At 47.5% G+C, this 22,352-nt stretch overlaps 1 protein-coding gene across 1 annotated transcript in view; it reads left to right on the plus strand.

Moving 5' to 3' along the window:
* Positions 1 to 22,352, plus strand: part of SECISBP2 (SECIS binding protein 2) — a 99,541-nt gene that overhangs the window by 63,148 nt on the left and 14,041 nt on the right. Inside the window, exons 6-9 of the mRNA XM_075318900.1 lie at positions 3,399 to 3,568; positions 7,494 to 7,812; positions 13,828 to 14,008; positions 21,014 to 21,234. Of these exons, the coding sequence (XP_075175015.1) occupies positions 3,399 to 3,568; positions 7,494 to 7,812; positions 13,828 to 14,008; positions 21,014 to 21,234 (891 nt within the window). The remainder of the gene's footprint in view (positions 1 to 3,398; positions 3,569 to 7,493; positions 7,813 to 13,827; positions 14,009 to 21,013; positions 21,235 to 22,352) is intronic.

A 22,352-nucleotide genomic window follows, 5' to 3' on the forward strand; every position in this document is an offset into this window, starting at 1 on the left:
GGCACCAGGCTACGGCTCAGCAGGTGTGTCAGGCACCTACCTGGTCGAGTCTGCACACTTTCACGAAACACTATCAGGTGCATGCCTATGCTTCGGCAGATGCCAGCCTAGATAGGCGAGTCCTTCAGGCGGCGGTCGCCCACCTGTGAGAGGGGGCCGTTGTTTTCGGCTCTTTTTATCGAGGTATTCTTTTACCCACCCAGGGACTGCTTTTGGACGTCCCAATTGTCTGGGTCTCCCAATGGAGCGACAAAGAAGGGAATTTTGTTTACTTACCGTAAATTCCTTTTCTTCTAGCTCCTATTGGGAGACCCAGCACCCGCCCCTGTTCCCTTCGGGCTGTTTGTTCTTTTGTGTACACATGTTGTTCATGTTGAATTGTTCTTTTGGTTCATGGTTTCAGTTCTCCGAACATCCTTCGGATTGAATTTACCTTAGACCAATTTATAAGTTTCCTCCTTCCTGCTTTGGCACCAAAACTGATGGGCCCGTGATGCACGGGAGGGTGTATAGGCAGAGGGGAGGGGTTACACTTTTTAAAGTGTAATACTTTGTGTGGCCTCCGGAGGCAGTAGCTATACACCCCAATTGTCTGGGTCTCCCAATAGGAGCTAGAAGAAAAGGAATTTACGGTAAGTAAACAAAATTCCCTTCTTATGGAACAAGTCACAACATTGTAAACTAAGCCAAAAATTTAACTAAAGGGACAAAGAGATCACAATATTTTTACTTCTATAAAATAATTTTAAAAGATTTTTACATTGATTGTAACAAGTCTCTCTTCAATGGGCCCTCAGTATCAAGAGAATGAAAGGGAATCTGACACCAGGATTTTGCTTCTACCCCTCCATCTGAGAGCAGCATAATGTAGAGACAGAGACCGTTACACCAGCGATGTGTCATTACTGAGCTGTTTGCTGTCATTTTGATAAAATCAATGTTTTCTCTGCTGCAGATCTAGCAGTTATACAGAGCTCATGAATATGCTGGAATACCTGTGAGCACTCCAAGTAGGCATCTAATAATAATCTCCTGCTGATTAATCAGTGATTTTATCAAAACTACACTGAGCAGCTCAGTAAGTGACACATCACTGGAATCAGGATTTCTGCCCTCATGTTATGCTGCTCTCAGATTCGGTGGCAAAAACCTGGTGACAGATTCCCTTTAAATATCCTAATTATTACCTCCATAGGGAGATCTGCCCTGAAATGAAGAACTCTGATCTGGTGCTGTATTGACCAAAGACTTGAGAAGTCATACAGTTAGGTCCAGAAATATTTGGACAGTGACACAATTTTCGCGAGTTGGGCTCTGCATGCCACCACATTGGATTTGAAATGAAATCTCTACAACAGAATTCAAGTGCAGATTGTAAAGTTTAATTTGCAGGTTTGAACAAAAATATCTGATAGAAATTGTAGGAATTGTACACATTTCTTTACAAACACTCCACATTTTAGGAGGTCAAAAGTAATTTGACAAATAAACCAAACCCAAACAAAATATTTTTATTTTCAATATTTTGTTGCGAATCCTTTGGAGGCAATCACTGCCTTAAGTCTGGAACCCATGGACATCACCAAACGCTGGGTTTCCTCCTTCTTAATGCTTTGCCAGGCCTTTACAGCCGCAGCCTTCAGGTCTTGCTTGTTTGTGGGTCTTTCCGTCTTAAGTCTGGATTTGAGCAAGTGAAATGCATGCTCAATTGGGTTAAGATCTGGTGATTGACTTGGCCATTGCAGAATGTTCCACTTTTTTGCACTCATGAACTCCTGGGTAGCTTTGGCTGTATGCTTGGGGGTCATTGTCCATCTGTACTATGAAGCGCCGTCCGATCAACTTTGCGGCATTTGGCTGAATCTGGTCTGAAAGTATATCCCGGTACACTTCAGAATTCATCCGGCTACTCTTGTCTGCTGTTATGTCATCAATAAACACAAGTGACCCAGTGCCATTGAAAGCCATGCATGCCCATGCCATCACGTTGCCTCCACCATGTTTTACAGAGGATGTGGTGTGACTTGGATCATGTGCCGTTCCCTTTCTTCTCCAAACTTTTTTCTTCCCATTATTCTGGTACAGGTTGATCTTTGTCTCATCTGTCCATAGAATACTTTTCCAGAACTGAGCTGGCTTCATGAGGTGTTTTTCAGCAAATTTAACTCTGGCCTGTCTATTTTTGGAATTGATGAATGGTTTGCATCTAGATGTGAACCCTTTGTATTTACTTTCATGGAGTCTTCTCTTTACTGTTGACTTAGAGACAGATACACCTACTTCACTGAGAGTGTTCTGGACTTCAGTTGATGTTGTGAACCGGTTCTTCTTCACCAAAGAAATTATGCGGCGATCATCCACCACTGTTGTCATCCGTGGACGCCCAGGCCTTTTTGAGTTCCCAAGCTCACCAGTCCATTCCTTTTTTCTCAGAATGTACCCGACTGTTGATTTTGCTACTCCAAGCATGTCTGCTATCTCTCTGATGGATTTTTTCTTTTTTTTCAGCCTCAGGATGTTCTGCTTCACCTCAATTGAGAGTTCCTTAGACCGCATGTTGTCTGGTCACAGCAACAGCTTCCAAATGCAAAACCACACACCTGTAATCAACCCCAGACCTTTTAACTACTTCATTGATTACAGGTTAACAAGGGAGACGCCTTCAGAGTTAATTGCAGCCCTTAGAGTCCCTTGTCCAATTACTTTTGGTCCCTTGAAAAAGAGGAGGCTATGCATTACAGAGCTATGATTCCTAAACCCTTTCTCCGATTTGGATGTGAAAACTCTCATATTGCAGCTGGGAGTGTGCACTTTCAGCCCATATTATATATATAATTGTATTTCTGAACATGTTTTTGTAAACAGCTAAAATAACAAAACTTGTGTCACTGTCCAAATATTTCTGGACCTAACTGTAAATGCTCCACATGTAAAGGCCTGAGACTTATCTTAGAGAGACATAAAAATAATAATAATTATATTTATATAGTGGCAACATATTCCGCAGCACTTTACAGTTGAGGGAGGACATTTACAGACAGTAACACATTTCACCAGTTACAGGAGGGTGAGCCCCCTGCTCTCCAGCTTCCAATCCATAAGGTGCTCATTACCATCTCTAAGCCGTAGGAGTATGATGCATTTACAGGATACATACAGGCTATAACTCATGATCACTAAACTATAAGTAATGCAGTGTATTTCCAAATTTACTCCAGTTTGTATCTAAATGAATTGCATATGAAAACTACAACGGTGTTTCGAGGTGACCATATTACCACTATATTGTAAAATATTCTACTACATGGGCCATATTATTATTAATTATTATTATTTATTATTTATTATTATCATTATTATTTATTATTATTATTATTTTTTTTTTTTTTGTTTTTCAGTTGGAAGCAGCATCCCAGTAAAATCCAGAGTACAAGCAAATGTAGGGAATAGCCCACAATCGAAACAGAGTTTGGCCCCGCACAACCCCCTGGATTCCAGTGCCCCGCTTGTCAAGAAAGGGAAGCAGAGAGAAGTGCCCAAAGCCAAAAAGCCCACTTCACTTAAAAAGGTACTTGGTTATTTCCAAATTTGGAGTCTCCCATAATTCTTTGTGTTATTGTAGCTGCTGTTTGTCATTATTGAATAAGCTTCTGAAATGATGGTGAAATGTCATGTAGTTAACAATGGAGAAGAATGGCAATTTTATATTTTCATACATTTGTGAAAAAATAACTCGAAAGTAGCATTTGATGTGACTTTGATGTGCCAATGTAACAACTTCTACATTCGCTTCCTAGATATACTAGAAAATCATAGGGTTAGTTTCATGTTTGGGTATATCCTGTGATGCACATTTGTGTCTGGGTTGATCTGCAGTTATCTAAGGCTACTTTCCCATGTCTTTGTTTCATGGATTATCCTCAGGTCTTCTGACCTGTACTCAACAACTTCATATATGCCGAAGAGACAGTTGATTTTGTGTCTGAAGAGCCACAACAGGTCCATAATCGCAATCCTTACACAAGCCAAAAAATGCAGACCTATGAGTGCAGCGGTGTCTATACACATATACAGTGGAACCTTGGTTAACGAGAACAATCCGTTGTGGGAGTGTGCTTGTTAACCAAGTTACTCGTACAGCAAAGCAAGATTTTCCATAGGAAATCATTGCAATGCAGACAATTTGTTCCACAACGTGTTAAATGTCCTATCCTGGTGCACTATTGTGCCATTCCACACATTCTGATTGGCCAGCGCGCTGCCTTTGACTAGCGCCTTACAGGGGAAGTTCCTCCCTTGTCGCGATGGTTACCGGATACATATCCTGTGGAGGGAGGACCTTCCTCTGTCAGCCACTACTCAAAGGCAGCGCGCAGGCCAATCAGAGGCAAGCGGCTCCTGCCTTTGATGTCAGCGCGCTGGGAGCTGAAAGTCCGGCATCGGTCGCTTTGGTTACCCGATACATGCAAGTTCTAGGAAGCTGGCGAGGGAATGGAAGGTAAGGTGAGCATATATATGTGTGTGTGTGCGTGCGTGCTTGTGTGTGTTTGTGTAAACTGCAAGAGCGGGTTAGAAGCGCGGTGGATGTACGGAACCGGAAGTGTGTGCGGTGAGTATTTTGCTCATACAGCAAGGCTTTCTCGTAAACAGAGTTACAAATTTACAGAAAACGAAATACTAACTGGGTTTCTCATTAAGCGAGGTTCCACTGTACTCTAATTTATCTAAGCATCCTGAATGGGACCTGTGCACAATATATACCCTATGGGAATAAACAAGTTAGTAAAAGGAGGAAACCACTATGACTAAATAGATCTGTTAGGGGTGCAATAAATGACAAAAAGAAAGTGTTTAGTGAATTAAAGCAAGTGAGGCGGCATTAAATGCTTATAGAAAATCAAATAAATTCTGTAAAAAGCAAAACTAGCCAGCAAAAGTTGAGACAGAGAGACTCTACCAGAGAAAGTAAAAATAATTCAAAATTATTCTTCAAGCTACATAAACAGTAAGAAACTCCAAAAATGATAGTGTTGGCCCCCTCAAAAATAGTCTTGGTGAAATGGTGGAAGAGGATCAAGGAAAGGCCAATCTGCTAAGCACCTTTTTCTCCACAGTATTTATACAAGAAAATCCAATGACTGATTCCATGATCAGTGATGCCATAAATTCCCATTAAACGTCACTTGCTTAACCCAGCAGGAAGTAATGTGTCACCTCAAAATCACTAAAGTAGACAAATCCCCAGAGCCAGATAGTATACACCCTCTAATACTGCAGGGATTAAGTGCAGTGGTAGATGACTATTTTTAATCTTCAAATACTCCATAATAGGCACTGTACCACAGGACTGGCACATAGCAAATGGGACAAAATCTGAGCCTGGAAATTATAGGCCAGTAAGTTTAACCTCCTGCTGCAGGTAACATCCTTGAGGGTTTCCTAAGAGATGCTATCTTGGAGTATCTCAAGAAGATGAACCTCATGACTCAGTATCAACATATGTTTAAGGGATCGGTTCTGTCAAACTAATCTCATCAGCTTTTATGAGGAGGTAAATTCCAGACTGGACAAGGGAAATCCACTGGATGTTGGGCATATGGAATTTCAAAGGCATTTTCTACAGTGCCACACAAAAGGCTGGTACATAAAATTAGACTAATGGGAATAGAGGAAAATATGTAACTAGGTTAAGAACTGGCTCAGTGATAGAATTCAAATGGTGGCTATTAATGGAACCCACTCTAACTGGATCAAAGTTAACAGTGGGGTACCACAGGGAGCAGCATTGGGCTCTCTTCTTTTTAACATATTTATTAATGATCTTGTAGAGGGTCTTGAGAGTAGAATTTCAATATTGGCATACAATACTAAACTCTACAAAGTAATTAAATCAGAAGTGGATAATTTAATATTGCAGAGGGATTTGTGTAGGCTGGAGGTTTGGGCCGAGAAATGGTAATTGAAGTTGAATATGAATAAATGTAAGGTCATACACTTGGCAGAGGAAAAAATATACATTATGTAGTTAATTGTAAAACCCCATGTAAAACGGTCACTGTAAAAGACTTGGTATCTGGGTGGTCGACAAACTCAAGTTTAATGACCAGTGTCAAAAAGCTGCTGATAAGGCTAATAAAATAATGGGATGTATTAAAGGAGGCATAGATGCTCATGAGAATAACAGTTTTACCCCTATATAAGTCACTAGTGCGGCCACACTTCAAATACTGTGTACAAATTTGGTCTTTGGTGTACAAGGACGACATAGCTGAACTAGAGCGGGTGCAGAGAAGAGCACCCAGGGTTATTAAGGGAATGTGTGGACTGCAATACCAAGACAGATTATTAAACTTGGGGTTATCCAGTTTGGAAATCGAAGACTTATAGGTGATCTTATTAGTTATAATTTTTATTGAATTTAAAGTAAGATAATCAAGCAGAAACATTAATATTACTTGGGAAAATGGTACATCGATACACTTAATCACATTAAACGAGGGTCAACCAGAAAGAATATACATCCTCCTTAAGGGACATCAACCAAGGTCACATTTAAAGCTTAAACAAATATAGGTGATCTTATTACATCAAGGGATGGTACTGAGACCTTCCTAATGATCTTTGTACACCTAGGCCTGCAACAGGGACAAGAGGGCATCTCTACGTCTAGAGGAAAGAAGGTTTAATCATAATCACAGATGAAGATTCTTTACTGTTAGAGCAGTGAGACCATGGAACCCGCTGCCACATGTGGCAGTGGGTTCCATAGTCTATAAAATTTAAGAAAGGCCTGGATTCCTTTCCTGAATAATATAATACTGGCTATGTGCACTAGATTCTGTGATGGGGCGTTCATCCAGGGAATTAGTCCGATTGCCGTATGTGGAGTCGGGAAGGAATTTATACACAGTTATAGAATCTCAGGTTTCTGTGAATCTGTCTAGAATTGTAGACCATGATCATGTCAAATGCATTTAATATTGTGCAAGCACTCTTTCAGATATCCATGATCATCCAATGCACGGACTGGTTGTCCATCCTCCGACCTCAACTTGACAGCCTCGAAGCTGTCACTCTCGGGTCAGGAGACGCGTGGCCAGTCCATGCATTGTGTTCTGAGATCGGACCGATGATGACGGACTTCTGAAAGAGCCCGAAGGATGGTGCAGGGGACGAACGTTGTGATCTTCATGATTTACCCACTAAATGAATTGAAAACAAAACTGAGGATATGTAAGAATTGTTGCAAAATATTTAACTGGAAAATTGTAGGCGTTATATGACCTCTGTCCTTTTTTTTTTTTATTTTAGAAAGCTTCAGCAAAATGACATCTGAACTGTTCTGATTGTTGTTACTAGTAGAATAGACCAGTAAAAGTGACCTGCATCTGCTTGTAGGGACTTTGGTATCTGTTTACTTCCAGAATCTGATGTAGATATTTTAGTTGAAAAAAAAAAACCCCGATACATATATATATTTTTTTTCCCCATAGATCATTTTGAAAGAGCGAGAACAACGCAAACAGCTCAATTTGATCCCGTCTCAAGAAGCAGCTCAGCCAGTAATAGTTCCTTCATGTGGTACAGATTCTAATGTAGAAAAACAATCCCTAACTGATTCTAATGTTGAAAATCAATCCCTAACTGAACAGTCTCCGGCTTCTCCAGATCCGCTTGATATTGGTAATTTTGATGAAATCTCCCAAGAAGCAGCTCAGTCAGTAATATTTCCTCTACGTGGTACAGATTCTATTGTAGAAAAACAAGCCCTAAGTGAACGGACTTCGGATTCTCCAGATGTGCATGCCATTGGTAATTATGATCAAATTCATGAACTACTTAAAGGGAATCTGTCAGCAGGTTTTTGCAATGTAATCTGAGGACAGCATGGTGTAGGGGTTAACATACAGAATTGAACCATATGTCACGTCACCTCCTGTGCTGTTGTTTACTTAAACTGAGTGTTGTATCACTAGGATATTATTATTGCTGTGACTAGCTGGCTCATCCTATATTGTCTGACTCTGCCCCCTCTTGTGATTAGCAGCTCACTATCTATAGACCTTGTACATATAGAGCTTGGTGTGGACGGGCAGCGCTCTCAGCTCTGCTGCATTGTTACAGCTAAAAACTGTATCAGAAACGTAGCACCTAGTAATCTAAGTAATACATTGTTGCACTCGGGTTTTTTTTTTTTTTTACCTACATCATTATGCTCACAGATGAGGTAGCAAAAACTTGCTGACAGATTCCCTCTAAGTAAGATTAATACTGCAAATACGTCTTTAATTTAACTCCTTTCTCTGACGCCTCATTGGGGGACACAGGACCATGGGTGTTATGCTGCCTATCCATAGGAGGACACTAAGTAGATGCAAAAGCATAGCTCCTCCGCTGCAGTATACACCCCCTGGCCGGGCCAGGCAAGCTCAGTTTTAGCTTAGTGTCTGTAGGAGGCACTTCCTTTCAAGGTTTGTTATTTTTTGAGGGCGACTGTTTCCTTTTGGGACCGATCTCCCACTACCATCAACGGGCGGGAACGTGAAGCGTTGCCTACACGTGCCCCTTCCTGCGACGCTGGATCCTGGGCTGGACGACGGGTTCCACAGACACAGATTTTCCAAAGCCCACGGTAGAGGCCTGTGCCCTATAGCCCAATTCCTCAGCCCCTCTCTGCAGGCTCTGAGATAAAGATGGCACTAATTCCTCAGCCCCTCTCTGCAGGCTCTGAGTTGAATATGACACCGACACAGCAAGCTGACTCTGCTATTTTCACTGCCTGGAAAGCAGTGTTTTAAGGTGAGATCCCCCCTGACTGGTTTCCCAGACAAAGGGAGAAAAGACGCTGCAGGGAAGGCTTCCAGGGCATTTACAGTATTTATTATGTGCAAGGAGCAAGGATCCTGCACACACAGTGTTAACTTTCTCTAGCTTGCCGGCTGGAGGAGGGGGAAGTTCTGCTGTTTGCAGAAAGTCTTGCAGATAATTTCCCGGTGGCAGGGGGAGGACCCAGGGCTCAGGGTCTCATGCTGTGTATTATCTGCTCTGTTTATTTGCGCCAGCAAAAGCCGGCTGATAGCACACAGCTTGTCAGCGGTGGTTGACTGTAGGGAGAGGGAGGAAAACGCAGAAGCTCCCTTCCTGACGTTTTTTACTACCCACAGCAGGGGGGGGCACACTGACTCATCTTCACGCTCTTTTAGTGCTAAGCCCCGCCCCCCTGCGGCCGCGATAACCCCAGCCTTCTTCCCCCTTCCCCCCAGGGAAGCGTGCGAGATCTTCATAGAGGTGAATCCTTCCTGAGGACAGGGCCATAGGCTGATTCTGGTGAGGTGCTTGCTATCAATTGTAGCTCTGCTGAGCATTGCTCCCCCTCCTGGCATACTCCTATTAGGAGCATGCACTAAGAGTACTAAGGCCCACATAGTCTTTTACTCAGCCTGCACTGCCTGCCACGCTGAGCTACCACGTAAACACACCTCTTCTCTCTGTGAGTCCTGTGCCCCTATAGCCCCCCAAGACCACCCTGCCACCACCGGCCTAGGGCCCCCAGCCCACCGGAATGGGCACAGTTTCTGTCCCAATCCATGGAAAAACTGTCACAGAACCTGGTTCTGGCTATGCAGTGTCGTCCTCCACACCCTTCTGGGTCCCTGGACAGAACGCAGCCTGAGGATACCCCTATGGAGGATCCTTCTGAGGTAATCCGGGCACATGCTTCACCGGTTGCAGGGATCAGGAAAAGGGCACACGGCCGGGTGTCTCCAGCGGGCTCTCCCTCGGGAGCACACAGGGCAGGCTCTCCCACACGCTCCACGGCTTCTGAAGAGCTGGAGGAGGGAGAATGCTGTTTGTACCAGGAGGATTCCTTGGTTTCATCACCCCCAGATGATCAAACTGCAATAAACTCCCTTATAGCAGCAATCAACCAAACTCTGCATGTGGGGGATCCCCCATCCACTACCACTGACCATGCGGTCTCCTTGAAGAGGGCAAGGAAACCCCAAAAGGTTTTCGCTGATCACCCAGAGTTTCAGGATATCCTCACAAAGCAAAGGGAGAAGCCTGACAGGCGCTTCGGTGACCGAAAACTCATGGAGTCCCGGTACCCTTTTGCCTCACCTGCCCCTAAGGGCTGGGCCGATCCGCCCACGGTCGACCCCCCCCCCCCCCCCCGGTCTCCCGCCTTACCACAAAGACGCTCCTGTCTTTACCCGATGGTTCTTCCACCAAGGACCCGACAGACAGACAGGTGGAGCACCTCGCCCGCTCTGCTTTTGAGGCTGCGGGTTCCTCCCTCTCGCCCTCCTTTGCCTCTGTGTGGGTCGCAAAGGCGATCTCTGTCTGGGCAGAATTCCTTAACACTTCGCTTGAGGAATCCCAGTTCACTCAGACCTTCACAGAGGTAACAGCTCAAATTGTCGCTGCGGCGGAGTACCTCATCCAGGCCTCCATGGACGCTGCTACCTGCGCAGCGTTTGCCGCCTCAAATACCATAGCCATCCATAGAGCTCTCTGGCTCAGACAATGGCGAGCGGACTCTGCCTCCAAGAAGTCTCTCACGGGCCTTCCTTTTTTTCCAGACCGATTGTTTGGCGAACGTCTGGACAAGCTCATTTCTGACGCCACGGGAGGAAAGAGTACCTCCCTCCCCCAGCTGAAGTCCAGGACGTCCTTCACCAGACGTCCACAGTTCTCGTTCCGCTCCTTTTGGAACTCATTTGGTTGGTCGTCATCCCGTGCTGTCCCCGCCACCAGCCGCGGACTACGCAGGGACCGACCTTCTCGTCTCTCCCCGAAACCCACTTCGTCATGGCAGCCTAGACCGAAACAGTCCAGGACTAGGGAGACTCGGCCACGACGTTTTCCCCCCTCATGACTCCTTCGGCGCCCCGGAAGACACACTCATTGTAGGAGGTCGACTGCGGCTCTTTCAACACATCTGGGCTGCCGCATCAGACGACAAATGGGTGCGAGACCTTGTGTCTTCCGGTTACCACATAGAATTTCAGACCCGACCCCCGAGTCGGTTCTTTCTCTCAAACCCCCCCCAAAGATTCGAAAACGACGCAAAGCTTTTTTTCTCAGCAATCCACTCGCTCCAAACACCAGGAGTGATAATACCTGTCCCAGACGACGAGAAGTTCGGGGGTTTTTAGTCCAACCTCTTTGTGGTCCCCAAAAAGGATGGGTCAGTTCGACCCATCCTGGACCTCAAACACCTAAACAAACATGTGCACGTACGGAGATTCAGAATGGAGTCCCTAAGGTCCATTATTGCATCTGTGGTCGAAGGGGAATTCCTCGCCTCCATAGACATCAAGGACGCGTACCTGCACATACCCATCGCCCCAGATCACCAAAAGTTCCTCCGCTTCGCAATTCAGGACTCCCACTTTCAATTCGTAGCTCTACCCTTCGGCCTTGCCACCGCACCAAGGGTCTTCACCAAAGTCATGGCGGCCACCATGAGCGTCCTTCACGCCAGGGGAGTAGTCGTTCTCCCTTACTTGGACGACCTCCTCATCAAGGCCCCCTCCTTCTGCGACTGCTCAACCAGCGTACAGATCACTGTGGACACCCTATCCCGCTTAGGGTGGCTAGTGAATCTGGACAAATCATCCCCGATCCCATCACGATCCATCACCTTCCTGGTCATGTCCCTGGACACCCATCAGGGCGTGATCCTTCTCCCTCAGGACAAGGCGTTCGCTCTTCAACGAGCGGTACGCTGCCTTCTACGTCCTCCGTCTCGCTCCATTCGATTCAGCATGAAAGTGCTCGGCAGGATGGTGGCGCTATGGAAGCAGTACCCTTTGCTCAACTGCACCTCCGCCCACTGCCCTTCTAGCGGCCTGGGACAAGAGCCCCTTCTCCCTGGATAGACATCTTCACCTGATGCCTTCAGTCAGGTACGCACTCCGCTGGTGGCTTCGGTCCTCATCCCTATCGAAGGGGAGATCTTTTCTCCCAGTGAACTGGCTGGTCCTGACCACGGACGCCAGCCTCCTAGGCTGGGGAGCAGTGTACCGGCACCACACTGCTAAAGGACGTTGGACGCCCCAGGAGTCTTTCCTTCCCATCAACATCCTGGAACTCAGCGCGATCTTCCTCGCGCTCAGAGCATTCAGCCCTCTGCTAGCGTGTCGTCAGATTCGAGTCCAATCTGACAATGCGACAGCTGTAGCCTATATCAATCGGCAGGGGGGCACCCGCAGAAAAGCGGCTTATCTCGAGGCCCACAAGATCGTCAGCTGGGCCGAATCGACGGGATCAGTGATATCAGCGGTACACATACCGGGGGTAGAGAACTGGGCAGCAGACTTTGAGTCGCCAAGGCCTGGATGCCGGAGAATGGTCTCTCCACCCAGATGTGTTTCTACACATCTGCACTCGCTGGGGCACACCAGACGTGGACCTAATGGCCTCAAGGTTGAATGCAAAGGTACCCGCGTTCATAGCCAGGTCACGCGACCCGCAGTCCATCGGCGCGGATGCTCTAGTCTGCTCCTGGCACCACTTCCACCTGCCTTACATATTTCCACCTCTACCCCTGCTGCCGCGGGTAATCAGGAAGATCAAGGCAGAGGGAGTCCCGGTGATACTGATAGCACCGGACTGGCCCAGGCGCGCCTGGTACGCCGAATTAGTACAAATGCTCACAGACGCACCGTGGCGCCTTCCAGACATCCCAGACTTGCTGACCCAAGGGCCCATTTCCCATCAGAACTCCAGAGCCCTGAAGCTGACGGCATGGCCATTGAGACCTGGATATTAACAAGAGCGGGGTTCTCCCCCGCGGTTATTGCCACCATGATCAGCGCCCGAAAGCCTGCTTCATCCCGCATTTACCACCGTATGTGGAAAATCTTCCTTTCATGGTGCAGGGAAACTAACGTCCAGCCTATGCCTCTGGCCATCCCCAGAATTCTCGATTTTCTACAGTCTGGCTTGCAAGCGGGGTGGGCTCTCAGTTCCCTTAAAGGGCAGGTCTCAGCGCTCTCAATCTTCTACCAATGCCGCCTGGCTCAAAAACCGCAAGTCAAGACCTTCCTCCAGGGCGTTTCCCATCTAGTTCCCCCGTACAAACAGCCGCTGGAACCATGGGACCTCAACCTCGTTCTGGACGGTCTCCAGAGGTCTCCCTTTGAACCTCTCAAGGAATCCTCCCTTGCTCTTCTGTCCTGGAAGGTAACATTCTTAGTAGCAATTACGTCCATCAGACAGGTTTCGGAGCTGACAGCACTCTCTTGCCGCGAGCCTTTTCTGATCTTTCACTAGGACATGCATATAATATATATATATTATATGTATATTAAATATATATATATATATATATATATATATTATATGTATATTAAATATAATTTATTTATATATATTTTATATATTTATAGGGCTATTTCATCATTATGCTTTGATAGACGTAGATATAGAGAGAGATATATATTGTATGTATGTATGTATGGTATGTGTGTGTGTGTTATTTAATATACTCAAATATTTAAAGCTACATTTTCCCCAAGCTTTCTGTACATGTTCAGAAACCTCTGCAGTAAGTGTTTAGAGCGCTACCGTATACAGTGTATGCTGTGAGAGGGGCGAGTGCTTTTACAGCACACCAGAAAGAGAGAAAATGTCCACAAATTATTTAATAAAGAACTAAACAGGACTAATTTATGCAGATTGACCATAAGGTGAGCATAGGCTCTCAGAATTATTTTTATATAAAATTAATTGAAACAAAGACTAATGTACATAAGCTTCTCTTCCCATATTTGATTTTATTTCGATAATATAAAAACAATATTTATTCATATAATATAGTGTCTGCGGTGGTTAATAACAGTCTTGAAATGGAAGACGAAGAAAGACCAGAACCGGCTGATGCCTGTGCATTTCCACCTGATGACCCATCTCAGGATGTTCCTGGTGCCACAAAGGTTTCTCTTCCTGTCCCACAACCAAGCTCCAACCTCCCCAAGATTCACAGCAGGCGGTTTCGGGAGTGAGTAATTTCGGAATCTCATCACACTTGCGGCCAAATTATTGGAGGCCCTGTGCGCACACTGCTTTTTTTGCTGTGTTTTTGGTGCAGGATTGGTTCAGTTTGTGTTTATAAACTTCATGCAGTCCTTCCCCAGCAAAGTCTATGAGAAATCTGAAACGCTGTGCGCACGTTGCTTCTTTTTTCCATAGAGGTTTTGCTGCAGTTTTGTGACTTTTTTTTTCTGCAGGTCCCTGCATTTTTCCCTGTGTTTTGCCATTGACAACATTTAAAAAAAACGTAGGGACTAAAACACGGTAAAAACGCATGCGTTTTTTGGGTGCGTTTTTCTGCTAGAGGGTGCGTTATTCGCTGGAGAAAAAAATGTGCAGTGTGCGGACATAGCCTGATAGTACCATTCCCAAATTTTGCACTTAAGCTCATAGATATGTGCTGTTTTAGAAAATGTGATTCCATATTCTGCGATAGGTCTAAAACAAAACAAAAAAAAAACGGACTGAGCACTACTTACTCTTCCTTGGTCTAGTGCGATGTATCCGCCTCTTAATTGGTCTCTATTTGGCTGCAGCGGTGATGTTATAGTGCTATCAGTTGTTAAACGATTTGTGCCACTAACACAAGCAGCGCCGCTTAGCTCAGTGATTGGCTGCAGTGGTCGTGTCTTATGCTGCAGTTAAACAGAGACCAGGTAAGCAGCAGAGAAACTGTGCTATACTCTGGGAGGGTAAGTAATACTTAGTTTGTGTTTTTAATATTGCAGCATAAGCATATATTTCTTTGTCGCTCCATTGGGAGACCCAGACAATTGGGTGTATAGCTTCTGCCTCCGGAGGCCACACAAAGTATTACACTTTAAAAGTGTAACCCCTCCCCTCTGCCTATACACCCTCCCGTGCATCACGGGCTCCTCAGTTTTATGCCCCCGGCATGTTCCCTTCTCACCCCACTACGTCGGCGGTGCTGTTAAGGTTGAGGTACCCATTGCGGGTACAAATGCCGGAGCCTCATGCCGTTTTCCTTCACCATCCCTTAGCGGCTCTGGGAGAAGTGGGATCCTGACAGGTCATCCATTTACTGGGACCGTGCTCCCTCCGCAGCCCCTGTGGGACAGGAGTCTATTCATCCTCAGGGACCGGGCCCTGCATCTCTAAGGTACTCTGTGTCCCCATGGGGGCTGTGCATGGAGCGCCTTCTTCCCGGACGCTGCAGCAGCTGCTGATTTGTGAAGACCGGCGGACTTCCGCGCCGACCGCGCCTGCTTGTCGGCCGCGGTCTTAAATTTAGTCCCCGGCTTCATTGCGGCCTAGTAGCAAAACTCCCGCCCCCGGGCCTGCCTGTCAGGGGTAAGGGCGGGACTGCCGACCTGACGTCGGATGTGAGGGCCGAGCATCCTGTATGTTTCCTCCCCCCTCACTGATCACTGTGGGGACCCCAGATTCCCGCACTTTTCTAGCGCCGCCCACGGCTCCACTCCTCCCCAGAGAGCTCCGGCAGCCATTTTTTTGGCATTCTGCCGGTGGAGGATTACCAGGAAAGAGCTCTGCAACTCTGGGAGGCCTAAGGCAGGGAATCTGGAGGACACACACTCCGCTTTTTAGCGGTTGGTAAGCCACACCGGTCACCCGGTGCTGGTCCCCTTAGGGTGCCGGAATAGATACGTATTCTATATATATATTTCTGTTCGGTCGGGCTATATACCCTTTCCCATATACCCTCAGTGATCACTCTCCTAGGAGACAACAGCATGTCGTCCACAAGGAGCAAGGGTGCTAAGGCACAGGGTTTTTTTGCGATCTGTACCTCTTGTGCGGCTATGTTACCTGCGGGTTCCACCTACCCTCACTGTGAGCAATGCTCGACCCCTGTTTTGCTTGCTCAGCCGGAGCCTCGGTCACTAGTGGGCCCCTCGGCTCAGGTAGACCCCCCTGCTCCTCCTGTCCAGGCGGCAGGGACAGAGTTTGCCGCTTTTGCTGAGAAACTCTTTGAGTCACTTTCACAATCCATGGCTCAGTCTATGGACAAATGGTCTGCCAAGCTGCTAGAAGCTTTGCAGTCCAGACCGGTCCTTACACAGGCCCCGGGCCCTGTTGGATCGTCGCCTCCAGGCCCCTCTCGGTCCGCGCCGCAGCGCGCTCCCAGGGGGGGCCCTAGGTCTCACGTGGAGGACTCCTGCCCGGACCACAGTCCCAGACCGGCTAAGCGGGCTCGCTGGGAATCTTACCCGACTTCTTCACGCTGCTCGGGTTCCCAGCTTGAGGACTCTCTGGAGGACGAGGCGGACGTTGCAGCTCAGGGCTCTGACCCTGACGTTGCTCTCAATCTTGATACACCTGAAGGGGACGCCTTAGTAAATGACCTTATCTCGTCCATCAACCAGGTGTTTGATCTATCTCCCCCGCCTCCACCTGTAGAGGAGTCGACTTCTCAGCAGGAGAAACACTCTAACTTCAGAGATGCTGTCCAGAAGCCCAGAGCGGTTCCGGACAAGCGCTTTACTAAGCGCCTTACTGACACACGTTACCCCTTCCCCTCTGACGTAGTTAAGGGTTGGGCTCAATGTCCCAAGGTGGATCCTCCAGTCTCTAGATTGGCGGCTAGATCTGTGGTATCGGTTGCAGATGGCTCATCGCTAAAAGATGCCACTGACAGGCAGAGCTCCTGGTGAAATCCATCTATGAAGCCACGGGCGCGTCTTTTGCCCCGGCTTTTGCAGCCGTGTGGGCACTCCAAGCTATCTCAGCTTGTCTGGCTGAGATTAATGCGGTCACACGTAATTCTGCTCCGCAGGTTGCGTCTTTCACTTCTCAGGCGTCAGCTTTTTCTTCCTACGCCATGAACGCAGTCCTAGACTCTGCTAGCCGTACAGCGGTGGCATCCGCTAATTCTGTGGCAGTCCGCAGGGCCATGTGGCTGCGCGAATGGAAGGCAGACTCGGCTTCCAAGAGGTTCTTAACCGGTTTGCCGTTTTCTGGCGACCGATTGTTTGGCGAACGATTGGATGAGATTATTAAGGAATCCAAGGGAAAGGACTCCTCCTTACCCCAGTCCAAACCGAAGAGACCTCAGCAACGGAAAATACAATCGAGGTTTCGGTCCTTTCGTCCCTCCGCCAAGTCCCAATCCTCTTCGTCCAGCAGGCCGGAGAAAGGCCAGAGGAACTCCTATGCGTGGCGGGCTAAGTCACGCCCCCAAAAAGCCGCCGGAGGCAATGCCTCCAAGGCGGCCTCTTCATGACTCTCGACATCCCCGAACCGCATCCTCCGTCGGTGGCAGGCTCTCCCGCTTTTGCGACGCCTGGTGGCCACATGGTCAAGACCGATGGGTGAGAGACATTCTGTCTCACGGTTACAGGATAGAGTTCAGCTCTCGTCCTCCGACTCGTTTCTTCAGAACCTCTCCGCCCCCCGCTCGGGCTGACGCACTTTTTCAGGCGGTGGACGCTCTGAAGACAGAAGGAGTTGTGATCCCTGTTCCCCCTCAGGAACATGGTCGCGGCTTTTACTCCAACTTGTTCGTGGTGCCAAAGAAGGACGGTTCATTCCGTCCCGTTCTGGACCTCAAACTACTCAACAGACATGTGAGCACCAGACGGTTTCGGATGGAATCTCTCCGCTCGGTCATCGCATCGATGTCACAAGGAGACTTCCTAGCATCGATCGACATCAAGGATGCTTATCTCCATGTGCCGATCGCACCCGAACATCAACGCTTCTTGCGTTTCGCCATCGGGGACGAACACCTTCAGTTCGTGGCATTGCCTTTCGGCCTGGCGACAGCCCCACGGGTGTTCAAGGTCATGGCATCCGTTGTGGCGGTCCTACACTCTCAGGGCCACTCGGTGATTCCCTACTTAGACGATCTCCTAGTCAGGGCACCTTCTCAGGTGGCGTGTCAAAACAGCCTTACCGTCGCTCTGGCGACTCTCCAGCAGTTCGGGTGGATCATCAACTTCCCAAAATCCAAGTTGACACCGACCCAATCACTGACTTACCTCGGGATGGAGTTTCATACACAGTCAGCGGTAGTCAAGCTACCGCTGGACAAACAGCTTTCTCTGCAGGCAGGGGTGCAATCTCTTCTTCGGGGTCAGTCACACCCCTTGAGGCGCCTCATGCACTTCCTGGGGAAGATGGTGGCAGCGATGGAGGCAGTGCCATTCGCGCAATTCAATCTGCGGCCACTCCAGTGGGACATTCTCCGCAAATGGGACAGGAGGTCGACTTCCCTCGACAGGAACGTCTCTTTCCCTTGCAACCAAGACGTCTCTTCAGTGGTGGCTCCTTCCCAATTCTCTATCGCAAGGAAAATCCTTCCTACCCCCAACCTGGGCTGTGGTCACCACGGACGCGAGCCTGTCAGGGTGGGGAGCGGTTTTCCTCCACCACAGGGCTCAGGGAACCTGGACTTCGGTAGAGTCATCCCTTCAGATCAATATTCTGGAGATAAGGGCAGTGTATCTAGCCCTATTGGCCTTTCATCGGTGGCTGGAGGGCAGGCAGATCCGTATCCAGTCGGACAACGCCACTGCCGTCGCATACATCAACCACCAAGGCGGCACTCGCAGTCGTCAAGCCTTCCAGGAAGTCCGACGGATTCTGCAGTGGGTGGAAGCCACAGCCTCCACCATCTCCGCAGTTCACATCCCGGGCGTAGAAAACTGGGAAGCAGATTTTCTCAGTCGTCAGGGCATGGACGCGGGGGAATGGTCTCTTCACCCAGACGTGTTTCGAGAGATCTGTCGCCGCTGGGGAACGCCGGACGTCGATCTTATGGCGTCACGGCACAACAACAAAGTCCCGGCATTCATGGCCCGGTCTCAAGATCACAGAGCTCTGGCGGCGGACGCATTAGTTCAGGATTGGTCGCAGTTTCGACTGCCTTATGTATTTCCTCCTCTGGCGATGCTGCCCAGAGTGTTGCGCAAGATCAGGTCCGACTGTCGTCGCGCCATTCTCGTCTCTCCAGATTGGCCGAGGCGGTCGTGGTACCCGGATCTGTGGCATCTCACGGTGGGTCAACCGTGGGCGCTTCCAGACCGCCCAGACTTGCTGTCACAAGGGCCGTTTTTCCATCTGAATTCTGCGGCCCTCAACCTGACTGTGTGGCCATTGAGTCCTGGCTCCTAGCGTCTTCAGGGTTATCTCAGGATGTCATTGCCACCATGAGACAGGCCAGGAAACCAACGTCCGCCAAGATCTATTACAGGTCTTGGAGGATCTTCTTATCCTGGTGTTCTGATAATGGTTTTACTCCCTGGCCTTTTGCCTTACCCACTTTTCTTTCATTCCTTCAATCCGGAATGGACAAGGGTTTGTCACTCGGCTCTCTCAAGGGACAAGTATCGGCGCTATCCGTATTTTTTCAAAAGCGTCTGGCCAGGCTTCCGCAGGTCCGCACGTTCCTGCAGGGAGTTTGCCACATAGTCCCACCTTACAAGCGTCCGCTGGAACCCTGGGACCTTAACAGGGTGCTAACGGCTCTTCAGAAACCACCTTTCGAGCCGCTGCGGGATGTCTCTCTATCACGTCTTTCGCAGAAGGTGGCATTTCTAGTGGCAGTTACATCACTCCGTAGAGTAACGGAGCTGGCAGCTCTGTCATGCAAAGCCCCCTTCCTGGTTTTTCACCAGGATAAGGTGGTTCTGCGTCCTGTTCCGGAATTTCTCCCTAAGGTGGTATCTCCTTTTCATCTCAATCAGGATATCTCCTTACCTTCATTTTGCCCTAATCCAATTCACCAATGTGAAAAGGATTTGCACTCATTAGATCTAGTGAGAGCACTCCGGTTCTACGTGTCTCGCACGGCGCCCCTGCGCCGTTCAGATGCGCTCTTTGTCCTTGTCGCTGGCCAGCGTAAGGGTTCGCAGGCTTCCAAGTCAACCTTGGCTCGGTGGATCAAGGAACCGATTCTTGAAGCCTACCGTTCTTCTGGGCTTCCGCTTCCTTCGGGGCTGAAAGCCCATTCTACCAGAGTCGTGGGTGCGTCCTGGGCATTGCGGCACCGGGCTACGGCTCAGCAGGTGTGTCAGGCAGCTACCTGGTCTAGTCTGCACACTTTCACGACACACTATCAGGTGCATACCTATGCTTCGGCAGATGCCAGTCTAGGTAGGCGAGTCCTTCAGGCGGCGGTTGCCCACCTGTAAGAGGGGGTCATTTCGGCTCTTTTTATCGAGGTATTCTTTTACCCACCCAGGGACTGATTTTGGACGTCCCAATTGTCTGGGTCTCCCAATGGAGCGACAAAGAAGAAGGAAATTTTGTTTACTTACCGTAAATTCCTTTTCTTCTAGCTCCTATTGGGAGACCCAGCACCCGCCCCTGTTCCCTTCGGGCTGGTTGTTCTTTTGTGTACACATGTTGTTCATATTGAATTGTTCTTTTGGTTCATGGTTTTCAGTTCTCCGAACATCCTTCGGATTGAATTTACCTTAGACCAATTTATAAGTTTCCTCCTTCCTGCTTTTGCACCAAAACTGAGGAGCCCGTGATGCACGGGAGGGTGTATAGGCAGAGGGGAGGGGTTACACTTTTAAAGTGTAATACTTTGTGTGGCCTCCGGAGGCAGAAGCTATACACCCAATTGTCTGGGTCTCCCAATAGGAGCTAGAAGAAAAGGAATTTACGGTAAGTAAACAAAATTCCCTTCTTTTTCTCTAAAAGAGGACAACCCCTTTAACGGGTTATTTCAATGTGAATTATATACATTGAAAGTACTGAATATGCCATAAATACACGGGTGTTCCATTTCTGGAACAATCCCTTTTTTAGACAGAGGGACCCTTGTTCTGCCAAAGTTGCCATTTAGAAAGCAGTCCAGGTCACCTCACTTAAGCACAACTATCCCCTTCATAGTTTGAGGGTTCCAGAAATGTCTGGGGGCCTTTAAAATAAGGCATGACTGTAGATTTGCCTTTGTGGCATTAGACCAGTGATGGGAACACTGATGTATAATTGAGCAGATCATCCTTATTACCCGTGTATTTAGATATTTGTGTATTTTCAGGTACTGCAGTCAGGTTCTCAGCAAAGAAGTGGACACGTGTGTAACAGAACTACTTAAGGAGCTAGTGCGTTTCCAGGATCGTTTGTACCTGAAAGATCCAGTGAAGGCAAAAACCAAAAGGCGTCTTGTGATGGGTTTACGGGAGGTGCTGAAACATCTGAAACTTAAGAAACTTAAATGTATAATTATTTCTCCAAACTGTGAAAAGATTCAGTCTAAAGGTAAATAATACTGCAAATAGTCTGATTCCTAAATCCTTGTAACCTTTCCATTTATTACCTTCCTTCATGAAAAGGCTTTTCCATCCTGTGGCCCAGCAGCTGAATAAACGGGCAGTGGTACTTAGTTGAGCAAAACGATAAGTAAGAGTGGCATTTTGCTTATGAAAGGTTTTTATGGCAGTACCAGGTATATCCTCCAATTCATGGGCGTCATAGTATGATGTACAGCAGTGAAGTGGGCCACTGCTGCCTTTGTCCTGAACAGTGGTGATCAATTAATGTAAAATGTAAGAAAACTCCTTTTTAAGGGATTGTCTGCGAAAAACTTTAAAGAAAAGCTTGTAAGTATGTAGTGCATTGCGAAAGTATTCAGCCCCCTTGAATTTTTCAACCTTTTCCCACATTTCAGGCTTCAAACATAGATAAAAATGTTATTATTATGGTGAAGAATCAACAACAAGTGGGACACAATTGTGAAGTTGAACAAAATGTATTGCTTACCGTATATGCCGGCGTATAAGACGACTGGGCGTATAAGACGACCCCCAACTTCTGCCCTAAAAATATAGAATTTGGGATATACTCACTGTATAAGACTACCCCGCTCCCAAATGAAAAAAAGTCTGCTTTGATTGCAACATGTTAATTTTAATTCCGCGAGAGCCGTACAATATGTTTTTAAAGGGCCATTGACAGATCAATCGCTCCAATGTTCACTTAGTACAGCAAGGAATGCTCCTCCCTGCTGTATAAAGCCACAACTGGACTGAAACAATGGTACTACACTCTGCTACAAACAGACACACACAACTCTGCTACAAACAGACAAACACACACAACTCTGCTACAAACAGACAAACACACACAACTCTGCTACAAACAGACAAACACACACAACTCTGCTACAAACAGACAAACACATACAACTCTGCTACATACAGACAAACACACACAACTCTGCTACATACAGACAAACACACACAACTCTGCTACATACAGACAAACACACACAACTCTGCTACATACAGACAAACACACACACACACACACAACTCTGCTACATACAGACAAACACATACAACTCTGCTACATACAGACAAACACATACAACTCTGCTA

Source organism: Anomaloglossus baeobatrachus, chromosome 1 (genome assembly GCF_048569485.1).
Source record: "Anomaloglossus baeobatrachus isolate aAnoBae1 chromosome 1, aAnoBae1.hap1, whole genome shotgun sequence".
Lineage (NCBI taxonomy): Eukaryota > Metazoa > Chordata > Amphibia > Anura > Aromobatidae > Anomaloglossus > Anomaloglossus baeobatrachus.